This window comes from Seriola lalandi, unplaced genomic scaffold (genome assembly GCF_002814215.2).
Source record: "Seriola lalandi dorsalis isolate HSWRI2012SDOR001 ecotype SW California unplaced genomic scaffold, Sedor1 jcf7180002054576, whole genome shotgun sequence".
Taxonomy (NCBI): Eukaryota; Metazoa; Chordata; class Actinopteri; order Carangiformes; family Carangidae; genus Seriola; species Seriola lalandi.
Genome location: NW_019525129.1, coordinates 741739 through 759411, shown reverse-complemented (window position 1 = coordinate 759411; position 17673 = coordinate 741739). Strand labels below are relative to the sequence as shown.

Genomic DNA, 17673 nt, shown 5'->3' with positions numbered 1-17673 from the left:
AAAACACAGGACATAGACATAGATGAGGTCATGTTCACATTGTACAAACTGGAGGGGATAGACATACCAGCAGAAGAGCCATTTATAGAGACACTGACTGTTAATGAAACTGAAATGCAGTTTGAAGTGGACTCAGGATATGGGGTAGCAGTAGTGAACCACTCTATGTATAGAGGTACCAAAACTACAGCCATGCAGAATGAGACTTAGAACATATACAGGACATAGGGTAAATGTTTTGGGAGCAGCCATGGTCAAAGTACAGAGTAGAGAAATAACAAAAAATCTACCTGTGGTAGTTTTGATAGGGACAGGCCCTAGTCTAGTTGGTGGGGGTGGATCAAAAGACTAGGTTTACAGTAGAGACCAGAACGCATAAAATCCACCAGGTCAAGAGAGACACCCTAAAGGAAGTAGTTGGGGAGCATGAGGAGGTTTTCAAGGATGAACAAGGTAGGTTCAAAGGCCCCCCAGCTAAGATATATATGGAAAAGGAAGCAACCCCCAGATTTTTTAAAGCCAGACCTGTCCCATATGCAATGAGAGGAAGAGTTGAGGCTGAACTCAACCGTCTCCTAGCCCAGGAGGTAACTGAACTTGAAATATGCAGAGTGGGCAGCGCCAGTGGTTCCTGTCCTCAAACCAGATAACTCAGCAAGGCTGTGCAGAGAATACAAACTGACTGTAAATCCGGTGTCAAAACCTAGTAACCTAGTAAGTATCCAATTCCCAGAATTGAGGAATTGTTTACCAGCCTGTCAGGGGGACAGACATTCACAGAACTAGATCTGAGCCATACATATCACAAATTCCTTTGGATGAGGATGCAAAAAAGTATGTGACTGTAAACGCACACAAAGGCTTGTTCACATACAGGCTGCTACAATTTGGAGTGAAAGGGGGAGAGGCACAAAAGGCTGCATTTGAAAAATCGAAAGAAATGATGCAATCAGCTGAGGTGCTGGTGCATTATGACCCAGAGAAGGACATTGTGTTATCATGTGATGCATCACCATACAGAGTCGGTGCAGTGCTGTCACATCAGATTCCGGACAGAACTGAAAGACTGATTGGAGTTACATCATGGACTCTTAATGCAGCAGAGAAAAACTACTCACAGCTGGATAAAGAAGGACTGGCAGTGATGTTTGGAATCAAACACTTTCGCAAGTACATTTATGGAAAGAAGTTCACCATAGTGATAGATCACAAGCCCTTGTTCTCACTTTTCAGTGAGATGCAAGCAGTACCACAAATGGCATCTCCCAGGATCCAGAGATGGGCTTTGTACAAAGAGGGACAATATCACAACAATGCATGCACTGACCTGCCTGCCCTTACCAGAGAAACCAGACCTAGAAGTGCTAGAAGAGAGGGTTCTCATGCTGGAGAGCTCTGACATTACACTAGTGACTGCAGAGCAAGTTAAAGTATGGACAAATAAGGATCCGGTACTAGCATGAGTAGGGGAAATGGTGCACCGAGGCCGGCCATCAGAACTAAAAGGGAGTGAATTTGCACCATATTCAGTGAGAAAACTTGAACTCAGCATCCAGAACAGGTATGTGTTGTGGGGAGCGAGAGTAATTGTACCAATGTAAAAACATGTTCAGAAGGCACCCTGGAAGCCAACAGGGCTATCGCCTGCAGAGCTGCTTCTAGGGAGGAAGCTACGCTGCACATCGGATTTAATCCAGCCAGATCTGAGCAGAAAAGTACAGGAAAAACAAGGAAGACAAACAAGAGATCATGACACTAAGGCAAAGTGGGAGACTCAATACTGACTCGGAACTTTAGTTTTGGACCCAGGTGGATCCTTTGAGTCATTGAGTCTGTGACAGGACCAGTGTCATATAAAGTGATGCTAGGTGATGGGAGAGTAGTTGGCAGACATGTGGACCAGATTCTTGCTCATCACCGGTCATCAGAGAAAGGAGTGGAGAGACAATAGACGTGTGAGACACAACTTAGCCAAGACAGCCTGCAACAAAGGAGGAGACTTTGCTGGATGTTGAGGATGTTGTGCTTGGCAGTGACAAGATGGAGGAGCAAGCAGCTACAGAGGTTGCAGGAAAATCAGAGACAGACAAAGAGACTGTTATAAATGCAACTCCAATGAGGAGACAGTCAGAAAGAGTGACTAAGTTGCCCAGTTACCTTACAGACTTTCAACTTAAGTAAGAGGGGACTTGGTAATAGTGTTGGTAACACTTAAAAATGAAAATAAAAATAAAATAGTAAATACTGTTTTAATGCTTCTGTTGGATGCCTAGGCCCTGCTTAAGGGGGGAGGGATGTAGTAAAGTGTGTAAAGTACAGTGATCTGTTGAGATGAGAGGTTGAAATGTTCACACCCCAGCTAAAGCAATGCAATATGGAAATGGAATATAGTTATTTTCCCAACATGTAATTGCAGTATAGTGTGTCTTAAAGCTCTGGTTTAATTCATTAGTGACAATGTTTAAGTGACTGACTGACTTAACATGTTTTGACACATGAACAAGGTTTTAGTTGTTTTAGAGGCTTTTGCACAGGTGGTTTACTGTTCTGAGAACTGCATTAAGAGTTGTGAGGATGACATTTCTGATGTGTGAATTGCATCGAAGCGATTGAGTAAAACTGTGATTCACAAGGGGAAGTGTTTTTGCTGCAGCAGGAATAACAGACAATGATAATATAAAATAATAACAAGCATAACAATTATAATAACAGAACTAGAGGAAGAATAAATAATGATTATGATATAAGAAATAATTAAAATATAAATCAAATTAAATTCCATGTTTAACAAGTATGAGATGTGATAGCAATATAATATGGAAAAAATGGTTTTGTGACAGTTTGTGAATCTATATGAAGCTAAATGAGGAAGACGAGCTTCTTGTTTTCAGGGAGGAAGTTGACAGAATTAACAACTGACTAACATTTTCGAGAAGAGGGATTTTCAATTTGGTTTCTGAGCACAGGACTGTGTCATCACATAATGTGAATTATACATTTTCAGTTTAAGATGTTTTATTGACAACCAACTCATGTCATGTATGCGTGTGTGTGTGTGTGTGTGTGTTGTTGATTTATATATTTATATAATTGGTCAACATTGTAATGTGTGAAATGTAGCTGTATATTCATTCTGCTCATTGTGTCTACACAGCAGGTGACATGGGTCTGTGTGACAATATACAGTAATCCTACTGTAACATTTACATTGACACATGCTGCTGATTTATTCTGTTAAAACAGGAGATAAACTCCACCCATGTGACATCAACTCATAGAAAAACATTAACTAACATAGACAAACATGAACAAACATAAACAAACACAAATAAACATAAGGCTCTCTTCCTCTGCGCACACACACAGACATGAAGCACATTAAATATTGATATTATGTTATTAATACACACATGATAATATGGTAAAGGCAGATGTTTGGCCTTATGGATCTTCTGTTTATCATTTCATTTACATCTATCCCGTCATCTGTCTTTTCACTGTCCATTCAGTCTAATTGTTCCTCTGTACAGTTATAGTTGCAGACTCTCTTCACTTCCCTGCACTAGTATTTGAGTCTGATTCATTTGATAAAAACACACAAACACAATAAACACCATTTAAGATGAATATGACTGATAACATTATTATCTATGTATTTAATTATCAAAAACCTTTAATAAAGACCAACACAGTTCTATATAAACAGCTGGCTTAAGTTATCCACAGAATAAAAGCTGATCCGCCATAAAACTTCAGGAGCTAACCTGCAGAACAAAGAGTTTTAAAACATGTGATTTAGGATTTAGACAGTTTATAGCAGTAGTTGTTGGCAGTGAACATGTTCAGACAGTTCTGGATCAGGCAGTTCAGAGATGTTACTTGTGTAACTTCCTGTTTGTTATTTCCTACCCTGAATTCACAGTCTGCACCAGAAACGCCTCTGAGACCATCATAAATATTACTGTGTGTGCATAATACTGTTGAGAAGACATGTGTGAAGTTGTGGGTTAACAGTGCAGGTGAAGTTGTGCGTGATGAAAAATCAAATAAGATAGAACTTAATTCAGTCTCAGACTGTTGTGGGTAGTGAGAGCAGTGGGCACAGAGGTCAGTGAGTGGAGACAGACAGTGTCACATGTTGACTCTAGTCATTGTGCTGCACCACAGTATCTGCTGTTATGTTCAAACCCAGTAACTGTGACAGTTGCTACCTCTATATCTACCAACCCTCATCCTCATCTGATGACCTGTTGTGTGTTGTCCTCAGTGTGGGTGTAGTTGTATGTGTATAGATATATATTACATAGACACCTTATTGTTCCTCAAATTAGAAAGCAGAAATGTGCTGATGACCCAACCATTGCACTGTGCACTTCTACCTTTTATGGTGTTGATATAGTGTGTGACTGTGCACAGGAAACTGTGTTCATACTCAGCATCAGTTGTGAGTGTGATCCGTGGTGGGTGGAGGTTTCACACATATCAGCTGAATGACATGTTCACATATAGCTCCCTTATCTGCAGCTCTGAGAGCTTTCACACCCTATCATCAGATGTTCTGTAGCCACTCATTACAGGTTCACCAGCTTACAGGGGTGAGGTTTTATTTTCTAATTAAACTGAAATCTTAATTGAACTCTTGTACTCTGATGATGTTTGATGAACTGTCAGTGTGCACCAGTTTCTACAGGTTTTACTTGTAGAAAATTACCATGTTGAATTTCAGCACGTGAGTATTTCAGTACCTGCAAAAAGACAGGAGGAGACAAACAGACACAGACAGGAGGAGACAAACAGACACAGGCAGGAGGAGAGAAACAGACACAGGCAGGAGGAGACAAACAGACACAGGCAGGAGGAGACAAACAGACACAGGCAGGAGGAGACAAACAGACACAGGCAGGAGGAGACAAACAGACACGGGCAGGAGGAGACAAACAGACACAGGCAGGAGGAGACAAACAGACACAGGCCGGAGGAGACAAACAGACACAGACAGGAGGAGACAAACAGACACAGGCAGGAGGAGACAAATAGACACGGGCAGAGTCAGAGAAGATACTTAACAGGCAGGTAGACAGGCAGCTGGACAAGCAGTTAGACAGGCAGTTAGATAGGTACAAAATGCAGGATATAGGCACACAGTTAGAGAAAGTTGAGCCATTAAAATAATATTTCAATAAAAATAAGGAACTGAGTAGGCTATTTAGAGTTTTGACTTTTTAAATGTTTGTTAAGTACAACATTTTTTTTTTAAATGCAGTGAGCGGTTTTTAAATGACATTTATGTGTAGATTGTTATGATGATGATGGGATGGGATTTGATAGAGAAGAATTATATATTTATGGATTTGGAGTTTATATAATCAGACAAGGATTTTCATCAGTTCTGGATCTTGCCACAAACATAAAACAGCTGCTCTGTTGTTCTGTATTTATGTGGATCTGCCATCTGTAGTTTTAAAACTACAATTGTGCGTCATTTTAAAGTTGCTGCGGCAAAGACTTGTTGGTCGGCATTTCTCCTTTCCTTTTGTAAAGGAAGGTCCAGTGTTTCCAATGCCAAAGGAGATAAGTTAGGAAGCACTGAAGCTTGTAGAGAAGTGGACCAGCTGTGATCATGGCTGCCACTCAGATACTTCAGCTCATTTCACTCACTTTCAACCTTCATAAGAAAAAAAGACTTTTTGGCCGCATTCCAGGTGAGTCGAGATAGGAAACAGGTGAGCAGATTTCCTGAGGACAGGAGGAACATGTAGGGACACCCGCTGGGTGGAAGGAGAATGGCAGGTCTGGGTCTGGAGCAGACCCTGTGCAGACCTTGATGTCTGTGCTGTTGACACCTGTCAGGTTTTGGACTCTAAATTGGTCAAGCCTTTCATGTTTATTCTTGAAGTTGTAGTTTTCAGTGTTGGACTACATCAGACAGAAATGTTTATCATTTACAGACATGAGGTGGGAACACCTATGAATTTATGTAACCAGTTCAACCACATCACTGACTGTGAGCTCAGGCATTAAGACAGTTATATCAACGTCATAAAGGTAACATTTATATCAGAGCTGTTGTATTAGATTACATTAGATTTTACAGGTGTACCTAACAAAGTGGCCTCTGAGTGTATGTTACATCACCAGTTTTAGGGTGATTGATGGAGCTGATGTTCCTGATGGTTTCATTGTGGGAACAATAACAATGGATTGGACTGTCTGATAGACCCTGTCAATCGTTTACACCAAAAACACAAGGTCCAGGCTCCGTCCTCCTCTTAGTGCCTTTGTTAGTTTTTGATTGGTGGTGAGTATTTGTGCCCTATGAACTTCACATCATTAACTGTGTTTTGTCAGAAATGGAAGATTAGTTTGTCTCTGCTCTCTAGATATACAACTTGATCCATGCAGGATCACTCTATCCCAACTCTACCAAGTATCAAAGTCAACCTGACCAAGACCTGATGTCTTCAAGTTTTCAGGGTAAATGAAGTATGTGTTGTTCCAATCCGCTCTTTTTAATTCTGCTGAATGTTGCTCTGTCTTTGTTGTGTGTCATCAGGAAATGGATCAGTGTTTGCTGTTTCTCCTGCTGCTGCTGATGGGCAGAGAGGGTAAGCTTTCGCACAAAATATGAAGCAGGTATATGTGATTGGCTGGTTAGGAGCTAGGGTCTCACACAAGGGCCTCGGTCTTAAAGATGTAAGAGCTGGTGAGAGAAGAGAAAATTGACAATGTGGTCTGAGCAGCTTCCACCTCACAGCAGTGTTTGTATTGAGAGTCAGTCTGCTCTGAACTGATGAAGACTGAAACTCAGTCTCAGACCAACAACAAACCGTGCCAGACTTATCAATATCAATACCAATAGGTTTTATTATTAAAGAATCTAATGTGTGATCAGTGATCGATGAAGTGAATCATCATTAATCAGCTTTATCTGACAAACACTTGTTTTCACTCTGTTACTGACACTAGCATTGGTACTCGGGACAGGACTTAGTACCTGAACTACAGTTATAGATCTGCCCAGCCCTACAGTGTGTGTTGTACAGAGGTTGTGGTTTTGTTTTGCAGGATTGGGTCAATCAGAGGAAGTGTGCTCAAAGTCGGTGATCAACTCGTGTAATGACTGCATCAAATCTGGACCGTACTGTGTGTGGTGCCAAGACCTGGTGAGAAACAGACTTCATGTAAAATCTGTGTACGTTCCTGCTCAGGGTTTATAGTGACAGCTGGTACAGTGTTAGACACCTGGTCAACAGGTAGGTGATGAAGAACAGGCCAGTCACTGTTTCCCTTAGCTGATGCTGCAGGTTTTAAATGTCCATCAGTTCTAACACGATCAGAACTCTGTGACATCCACACACTGGAAAATAAAGATGGACGTCGCCTCTTTTGACATCATCCACAGATTTTTGAAGAGCAGTTTTGAAGCTCAGAGTGAGCTGCTCCACTGTCGGCATCTTGGCGGTGTTTGACTCCACCCCTAGTTCCCAGCTATTTATTTTGTCAAGCACTAATACTGTGAATACTGTCCATGTACTGCAGCGTCAAGTCTCCTGCTTATTTATCTCAGAACAGAAAGGACCAGGGCTCTCATTTATATATTTACTTGGTTTATTGAATTAGACATTTATAATGCAAAAACTCAACTTCCTGCACATTTACTTTCTGTGTTGACAAGAAGACATCAGTACCACAACAGAGTCATGCGATCCTCATTTCCATCCTCGACCTATTTTAAATCTTCCTGCACATATCTTTAATGACAAGTCTTCCAGTGGATCAGTGCACATGTTGTCTTCTTTGTCTGTAACACTTTTTATCTGAAAAACCTGCTGAAAGTGTTGGTGATGTCACAGAACAGGTAGTACTGGTAATTCCACCAATGACAACCTGTAACCATGGCGATGACTGGAAATGATTGCAGTATACAAACAGTATTGAAGTGCTTCCAGCAGAGTGATGAGTTTGGCTTATTGATGGATATAGTGATGAAGAAATGGATATTATACTAAATATATCCTGTGACCATCATAGTACATTTGGACAGGTGGTATTTTGTAACTTGCTTAAACAGAATAACGAGAGGTAACAGTGACAACAACATACATGAGTGAACATAATATATTTTCAGAATGAAAGGACCATTGTTATATCTTCTTATGTGTTTTTGTACAGAATTTCACAAAAGCAGGTGAACAGGAAGCTGCTCGCTGTGACACCAGAGCTCAGCTGACAGCGAGAGGCTGCGAAAAAATCATCTCCCCCACCAACATACTGATCATTGACAGGGATGATGCACTGGCTGAGTCTTTCATCCAGCAGGAGCCAGTCCAGCTGAGACCTCAGAAGATCACTCTGAATCTGCGCCCCGGTCAGTCGAATCAGTTAATGCTGAGCTTTCACACTTATAGAACCTCAGGTTCCTGAGTGAAACCAGAAACCTGTGCTGCTACAGCGTCCGGATTTGTTCTCATGTTTTTCATGATCGTCTCTCATCATTTGATTCATGAGTTTGTTTTTTTCTTGTGGGTGCAGGGCTTTCTCAAACATTCACCGTCTCCTTTAAGAGAGTTCAGGGTTACCCAGTTGATCTGTACTATCTGATGGACCTGTCCTACTCCATGAAAGATGACCTGGAAAAAGTCAAAGAACTGGGACAAGATCTTTTTGATGCTCTGAGAAGAATCACTCAGCATGCTCAAATAGGTAACGAGGCTCTAATCTCAATATTTATATTGTGTTATACTTTAGAATACACCCACAATTTACTTACATATCCTTTACATATCACAGTGCCTGTTGGTGATCGATACCAGGACATATACAGTGGGGTCCCAAAGTCTGTGTGAAATGTTGAATGGGATAGTGATCCCAGACTTTGGAACCCCACTGTATGTGTCTCAAATCAGATATTTCAGTCAGTGAACTCACATGCAGTACACTGTGTACACAGTACAAACAGTGGTGTAGTGTGTGAATTTTAACATTGCCTCAAATCAAACACAGCTGTTCCCTGGAAATGACCGTCACAAAAATGACCACCAAAATTTCCATGACTTAAAAATGAATTAAAAATGTTACTTTCCTGTGTGCCCCCCTGCACCAAGAAAGTGTCCTCCTTCCTTGGTTGCTGTTTCCACAAGTGTGAAAACATGTTGGTGCCCCCCCCCCCTTCCTCTATATAGCCAAGATGGTGACCATTGGGAGTGAGAAGTGTCCATTGTTTACACTCACCTATTTTGAGTGAACCATCTGGGTACTTGTAGTTCACGGTATGTTGTTGTACATGTCAGTGTGAACACACTGTTGCACTCAAAACAGTAAGTGTGAGCATGGATGTAAGTGAATTGAGACACGCAGCGCTGACCCTAAATAATCTTCCCTCACTCCCCAGGGTCCTAAAGGCCTCTCCTTTACACATGAAGTGACTGATCTTCAGCAGCCACATTTATAACGTTATTTCAGAGGCTGCCATTGACTCATAGAGGCTGCCGTAGACTCATAGAGGTCACCATAGACTCATAGAGGTCACCGTAGACTCGTAGAGGTCACCGTAGACTCTTAGAGGTCACCGTAGACTCATAGAGGTCACTGTAGACTCGTAGAGGTCACCGTAGACTCGTAGAGGCCACCGTAGACTCATAGAGGTCACCGTAGACTCAGAGGCTGATGCAGACTCATAAGCCGCGTTTTGACCAAAAAGTACCTGGAACTTTACCTGGTACTTTTCTTCAGGAACTATAAGGTTCCTATGGTCCATTGTTGTCTGCGTTTCCACCACGGCCAATTATTACTTGATGTTACATTATTCACAGCACTTTGAGAACATAACATAAATGAAAATACCGGACAAATTGCGTCCCGTATGTATTCAATACGAGACGCAACATTTTATTTTCGAATACAGGACGATCCCGTATTATATGAGACGGTTGGCAACCCTCGCCACTCCGGTTGTTGTGGTCCTTTATTTTGTAGAAGTCCTGTTTCAGTTTTTTTACCTTCTCCCGGACCTGTTTCACAGTGTGGAAAATGTGTTTGCTCAGTCACGAATGTTCAGCACTGCAACTCACACCCCCCAAAGTTTTTTAACCTTTGGAAAGTACTACCCTGTGACAAGGAACTTTTTTAGGGGTCGATCAATTATCACAGAACTAAATTTAGACCCTGGTTCATGGTAGAAACGCACATAGTTCCTCAAAAGGTTCCTGGTTCCGGGGCAAAGTTCCTGCAGTGGAAACGTGGTTACAGAGGCTGCCGTAGACTCTTATAGTAGAATCACAGGAAGCAGCCTCTCCCTCCTCTCTATGTCTTTGTCACTAAAACAGCACACACACACATATGTATATATGTGACATATCTGTATATAGCTGTCAGTGTTCTGAAATATCTGATAACGTTACCTTATGAAAACACTAACAGCTGTTTCTATGACGACAGGGTTCGGTGCCTTTGTTGATAAGACAGTCCTTCCTTACACCAACACCAACAAAGAGAAACTGGAGAAGCCATGTGATGAGGATGACCAGCAGTGTCAGTCTGCCTTCGGCTACAGACACGTGCTCAGTCTGACTCCAGACAAGAATGAGTTTAAGAGAAAAGTGAGCACGCAGTTCATCTCTGGGAACCTGGACTCTCCTGAGGGGAGTCTAGATGCCATGATGCAGGCTGCTGTATGTGGGGTAAGAGATGACTATGCACTGTGAGTATTTAGAACAGATTGAATCTAGAAAAGCCATTCAAGTTGAAATACTGAATGAAGTGGTTGAAACTGTCTTTAACAGGCTGTATGAGCCTGGTAACTGTACCAGCTGTGAACCACTACAGTAAGGTCAGAAAAAAAATGACTCTCGACACTCACTGTCCTGAGGTCTCACAGCCTTGAGCTCTGAGGATATACATTGTACCATAGCCTAATGAAGTCTGGTGAAAACTTAACAAGTGCCTGACTGTCTGAAAAGGAGGGTCTCACTGAGTGATAGTTGATAAGTGATTTTGATATGAACTATCAAATCATCTGCTGATCCAGAGCTGCTCAGTCATGGCTTCATCCTCTTCATCAAAGAGACAGAGGAGGTCCAGTTTTACTTCTTCATGACTCCTGTGTGACACCAGACAAAATAATAAAAGTGCTGCAGGACCTGCAGCAGTTGAGCCTATAGACTCCTCTGGATGGTGTAGCGATGGTGCAGCCTGTGTGAAACAGACAGAGGAAACATGGATATTAAAAACTGACAAGAGGTGAAAGTCATGAGTTTATGTCGAAAAGAAAAGCATAAGGCGCTGATTCTAGATTTAGTTAACAAGTGCAGTGCGGCTCAGATTGTGTTAAATCAGCAGCTGAAGCCTTTTAAGGTTTGTGTGGTGAAGGTCTAAATATGGAAAAAGTCAATGCTGACTTGAAATATACAGAGGGCAAAAACACAATCTTCCCCTGACCTAGTGGCCTAAACCTGACAGGTGGGATGTAGTCAGGGTTTTTCCTCTCACATTTCGTGCCGCCACTACGGCAATGTAGTGGCGCTGTATCGTAATCCGTTCATCAGGCAGAGCCATCCAAAAGAAGAATACGAACGCGCTGGATTTTCTGCTTGCAGAAGGAGGAGTCGACCTTTTGAGGCTCTTCATTATCTCTTTTTACACCCAAGCACACCCAGCTTCCTGAAGAGTTTCTAAATTCCTCCTAAATTAACATTACATTCGTATGTTTTTTGGGGTTTTTTTGCAGAAATGTCTCAAATCACAGATTATTTTAAAAGAGATTGCGAGGAGGAGTATCACAAGGACAGGTGAAACAGTGCAGAGTTGCAGACATCATTAGTTCTTCTAATGTGGGAAAAAAAATGGTAACTCATGTTACTGATGAGATACGGTTAATGTGTCAGGACTGACAGTAGACCTAGTTCTCAGCCACAAGTGGAAGGTGCCGGTGGAGGAGAAGATCAGAGCGCGAGAGAGGAGTCAAAGGAGAGTACCAAGTCTTCAGGAGTGTGTTAATGAGTGTATTAAAGCCGACGTTTACATGATTTTAACATCACTTTTTATTCATCTTCACAGATGTTCTCAAAAGTATATAATTGAGTGGCTTTGACCCGCAGTGGCTGGAGAGATAATGATAATGAAAATAGAAATATTGCGGCCAGGAAAAACCCTGGTAGTAGATGAACTCTGGTCTCCCAGCCGTCTGCCCTAACATTCTTACAGCAAAGTGATTGCAACAGGAATTATTTTTATGTTAGATTTGTGAGATATAAAGGTATTTTTAAACGTTTTTTAGCCAATAAGATTGGTTTGTTTTAACTTGCTGAAATGGTTCTAACACATGTTGTTTAGGATAAAATAGGATGGAGGAACAGCAGCACTCGGCTGATCGTCCTAACCACTGATGCAGGATTCCACATGGCTGGAGATGGAAAACTGGCTGGTATCCTGGAGCCCAATGATGAACACTGCCACATGGAAAACAACCTTTACACCAAGGGTAGTGAGATGGTGAGTGTAGAATCACAGGAGGGAAGCCACTGTCAAATGGGTTGCAGTGCCATGTTATTATAACTTAAGGGCAAAGTCAATGACTGTTTATAAAGATGGAAGACGTGTCTACGTGTCCTCCCTCTGAAGTGATCAGGGGTTGGAGCCCATACAACTGCTCAACCCAATCGCAAATCAATCACAGCTGTCAATCATAAGATCACACTACTTAACTAATTAAAACCAATTAAAAACAAACACTTGAACATCAGCATGATATGAACTACAGACTCCATCTTCAGGCACATGCTCCATCCACTTACATGGAGGGGGCAGGGTTTATGAAATTTAATGCAGCCAGGGGGAGATGGAGATGTTTTGGACTTCACTTTTTGGAGCTGTAATGTCACCTATCTTTAAACACAGTCACTGGGCAAAAGTTCTTCTCACTGCCTCCAAAAGGTTTTGTTGAAAAGCAGCCATGTGGGTTTGGTTCAGCGGTTATCAAGACATTTCACATGAACACTGGGTTTAACATCTGACTGCTGTGTGCAGGACTACCCGTCTGTCGGACAACTCGCTGTGCAGCTGGAAAAAAGTAATATCCAGCCGATATTTGCAGTGACAAAAAATGTGGAGTCTGTGTACAAGGTAAATAAAATGTACCTCTCATTTCTCTGTTTACATATAGAACACATGGTGTATTTACTCTGACTTTTCATTTCACCTCATGTTTTATCCCAGAAACTCTCTAAAATGATTCCAAAATCAGAGGTGGGAGTTCTGACATCAGATTCCAATAATGTCGTCCAGTTGATTGAAACTGCCTACAATGTAAGTTGTTGTCTGTCAGTGACACATTTAACCTCTTTTCTCCTTTTGTGTATTTTTTAAACTGACCTTTTTCCTCATCATTTCTTTCGTCTTCTTCTCTGCTGTGTGATGCATGACAGCGGCTGTCCTCCAAAGTGACTTTGACCCATGACAATCTGCCTGACAATGTCAGAATTGTCTACACCCCAATTTGTGATAAACCAGTAAAAGGACGGGACAGCGAAGGGGTTTGTGATGATGTGGTCGTGGGACACACGGTCAGTTCAAGTTTCTTTAAGCTTTTAATTGTGATGTTCATGTATTCACACAGTTCTTCTTACATCGGTTTCAGTTTTATCTGTTTATATCATGCTCACCATGTCTACATGTGGTTCTCATAAAAAAGTCATTCATCCATTGTCCATCCACATGCTGGTCCAATTCCTGGTGGCACTAGCCTAAGGTAGCCCAGACATCCCTCTCCCTAGCCCCCTCCTCCAGCTCTTCCAAAGAGATGGTGTCTTAGCTCCTCCCCCTGTCAGCCATGTGAGGGAAACTCATCTCACCCACTTCAGCTGGAAACCTCATTCTTTCAGTCGCTTCTCAAGGCTCAATACTGTGAGTGACACTTGGAAAGTAGATCGACAGGTAAATCAAGACTTTAGAGACTCAGCTGCCACTTTTTTACAACAGTCCTGTACAATAGCTTTAATGCTGAAGCAGCATCACTCTGCAGGTGTTTTTGCCTCTTACCGAGAGTCAGAAAGAAGCACCCAACATACTTAAACACTATCACTTTAGGTAGTAACTCACCCCCAAGGTGAATTGGTCCTTTCTGACGGGCCCAAATGGACAAATCTGACAGCAGCAGAACAGCAACATCTGCCACAAGCAGAGATGCACCTTGGCTTCCAGCTGGAGGTTTTGTCCAAGTGGCAGGGAGCGGGAAGCTGGAGTCTGGAGATGGTTGGGTTGGTCCACATGTCTCTTCAATGTTGTGAGGCAGTTAAAGAAACTGTCTGTGCAGACCATGGTGGTGGTCCTCACTTTTTTTTTTAAAAGGGACTAAAGGTTGTGCGTCTCCTGTGGAAAGATAAGGCCGTTCACTGGACGAGAAGATCCAGCTGACTGTCAGACCTCAGTGTCAGGAGGAGGTCCAGTGCACTGAATGTTAACACTAGATCGGATGTGAATATCTCAGTTTGATCTTTGGATGAAAATGTTTCGTTTTTTGTATAGAATGTAAAAATGTAAAATTGTATGAAACCTGTGTCTGACTCCTCAACCCAAACTGCCCTCTCCAGATCTCTTTTGATGTCACTGTGACCGCAATCTCATGTTTGGAGAAGGACACGTCTTTCACTATCAGACCCCTGGGCATAAAGGACACACTGACAGTGAGCTTATCTACAGAGTGTGAGTGTGAATGTACTAACCCCACTGACCAAGAACACAAACACTGCTCAGGGAAGGGAAGAGTCAACTGTGGTATTTGCAGGTAAGATTTACTGCCTGCCTGCCTGTCAGTGCACCACAAGTTAGTTATTTCACAAAGTATTTGTTGGTTGTATTCATGCGTCAATGGGTATTTGGTGGCCTTATACTGCATGTGCATCTAAAATAAATTCTTATTCTAGCTTCCTCTAAGAAGCTCTGTCTCCACTGGGAACATGTCAGCTGTTCAGACCAGTAAAATGACCTGAGAGTCAACCTGTCTCTGTCAGCAGCAAACAAATATGTCAATTATGATACTGAAGTTACATTTTTCTCAATAAGTAGTAGCCTATAAAAAATACTAATACTAATAATGAGGTTACCTCAACCTCAATTCAAAGGTTGAATGGGGAATTGTTTCTTCTCTTGAAATTATGAGGTCTATGTAGGGTTTCCCCCCAGAAATTGATGATGTGGTAGCACCCAAATTTAAATGCCTTAAGATGTTCAAAATTGGCGTGTCAACACAGCATTTTCTGTCTTCTTAAGACATGGAAATTTGACGTCTTAATGCAGACGTCAATATAGACATTTTGGACCAATCGGCGTTCCTTACCAGGGGTATGACCTGGAGAAGCTGAGAAAGGTTCAGCTTATGTAAAATGTCCTATGATGCACAGGAGCAACATCTGGTCAACCAGTCGCACTTGTTTTAACTCTCTCAGGAAAAGTGTCTCCGCTGTTTACTGCTGCAGATCAACTATGTCAGAGCACCTCAACAATAGGGGAAATCAATCATGGTGGCCAATAGAAAGTAGGGCTGAATGATTTGCAAAAAAAACATACTGTATTTAATTCGTCAGATATTGTGATATGAGTCATGATTTCAGTGAGTGGTGATTTTTTATTTTCACTAAAAAAATATAAAATGATGATGGTGTGATTTTTGTTGGTCTTGTACCAAACAAACATGTTTCCTTTATATCTGGAGAATATGATCTGGAAACCGGGGCATCTCTGTTGCATCATAATGCTTCAGGACCTTTGACCTGTGATTGGGATATCGCTCTTGGCCATGTTTGGAAAGCTATTGTGGCACCTGCAGGGAGCGCACAGACGGGTTTCCAGGAGGACTTGTTCCTGGAGCACACAGGACAGGCAGCCAAGTACTTAGTCGCCTCCTTCCTAATTGATGGCCACCAAAACGTCTGCCGAATCACAAAGATGGTTCAGCTGGATCCCAGGATGACAGGACAAGAGACTGGGCCCAGTGAATGATCTGAGAGCGAAGATCAGGGGGAACAAATAGCTGATTCGGGGGAACCCCTTCCAGAACCTGATAACCCTGATTAGCATCCTGCACTTTATGTTCAATTTCCCAGGTAACAGCTCCAACAAAACTCAATGGGGGTAGAATGGGAGAGCTGACCTTTGGTTCAGAATCAGAGGAAAACATTCTTGATAAAGCATCAGGCTCAACATTTTTAGAACCAAGATGATAGGAGAGATTAAAGTTGAATCTATCAAAGAATAGATTCCACCTGGCTTGTCTGGCGTTCCGTCCATTAGCTGACCTCAGGTACTCCAGATTTTTATGATCCGTCCACACCAAAAAAGGTTGCTTTGCCCCCCCTAGTCAGTGTCTCCACTCCTCTAGAGCAACCTTGATGGCCAACAACTCATGATTGCCAACATCATAATTTCTCTCAGCAGGGGACATTTTTCTGAAACAGAAAGGTGCAGGGATGTAACTTATTGTCTTTTACTGACCTCTGGGCCAAGATGGTTCTAATCCCAAGATCTGAGGCATCAACCTCGGCCACAAACTGGCGAGAGGGGTCTGGCAAGGTGAGAACATGAGCCATGGTGAAACTTCGTTTCAGCTTCTGGGAAGCAGTCTCAGCCTGTGGACTCCAGGAGAACTGAGACTTGGAGAATGTTTAAGCCAGCAAAGGGGCAGAAATGGAACTGAAACGTTTAATGAACTTTATATAAAAGTTTGCAAACCCCAAGACGCATTGGACCTCCTTCCTGTTGGAAGGGGTCAGCCAGTTAGTGACAGCGCTAACCTTCTCTGGATCCATCCTCTGGATCCATCGTCACAGCAACAATAAATCCCAGGAATGAAACTGTGGAGACATGGAACTCACATTTCTCTGCCTTGACGTACAGCTGTTGGTTCAGGAGCCCTTGCAGGACCTGTCTAATGTGTTGCACATGAGTGGTTTCATCTGGGGAGAAAATGATGATGTCATCCAGGTAAACAAACACAAAGTGGTTTAACATATCCCAGAGTACATAATTCACTAGAGCCTTGAACACAGCTGGAGCATAGTCCAAATGGCATGACAAGGTACTCACAGTGACCACTAGGAGTGTTAAATGCGGGCTTCCATTCATCCCCCTCCTTTATCCTAACTAGGTGATAGGCATTACGTAGAGTTTTGTGAATACCTTAGAACCCTTCAAAAGTTTGAAGCCAGAGGAAATTAAGGGGAGGGGGTACCTGTTTTTAAATGGTGATGTCATCAAGGCCTCTGTAGTAATTAAGGCCTCCGTAGTCAATGCAGGGTTTTAGGGTCTTGTCTTTCTTGTGCACAAAGTAAAAACCAGCATCAGCTGGGGAGGAGGATTGGTGGTTGATTCCTGCAGCCAATGCTATGCTAAGTCGATATAATCTTTCATTGCTTGTATCTCGGGGCCATAAAGGAAGCACAGTGCCACGCAGCAAATCTATGACACAGTCATATGGGCATTGAGGAAGAAGGGAGGTGGCCTTGGATTGGTTGAAAACCTCCTTAAGATCCATGTAACAGTAGTGCACATTGGAGAGATCTGGGAAGTCAGCCTCAGAGGCAGGAGGTTCAGGGGAACTTATAACATCAGCGGAGTTAGCAGGGGAAACTGGCTCAGTAGGGGAAGTAGCAGGTAACACAGAGTCTCTGATCTCATCAGGGA

At 42.4% G+C, this 17673-nt stretch overlaps 1 protein-coding gene across 1 annotated transcript in view; it reads left to right on the top strand.

Annotated features, from left to right (window-relative positions):
* Nucleotides 1-17673, top strand: part of itgb2 (integrin, beta 2) — a 30849-nt gene that overhangs the window by 4395 nt on the left and 8781 nt on the right. Inside the window, exons 2-11 of the mRNA XM_023417674.2 lie at nucleotides 6554-6605; nucleotides 7066-7163; nucleotides 8173-8368; nucleotides 8533-8703; nucleotides 10438-10679; nucleotides 12331-12489; nucleotides 13024-13119; nucleotides 13213-13302; nucleotides 13422-13559; nucleotides 14586-14779. Of these exons, the coding sequence (XP_023273442.1) occupies nucleotides 6557-6605; nucleotides 7066-7163; nucleotides 8173-8368; nucleotides 8533-8703; nucleotides 10438-10679; nucleotides 12331-12489; nucleotides 13024-13119; nucleotides 13213-13302; nucleotides 13422-13559; nucleotides 14586-14779 (1433 nt within the window). The 5' untranslated portion in view covers nucleotides 6554-6556. The remainder of the gene's footprint in view (nucleotides 1-6553; nucleotides 6606-7065; nucleotides 7164-8172; nucleotides 8369-8532; nucleotides 8704-10437; nucleotides 10680-12330; nucleotides 12490-13023; nucleotides 13120-13212; nucleotides 13303-13421; nucleotides 13560-14585; nucleotides 14780-17673) is intronic.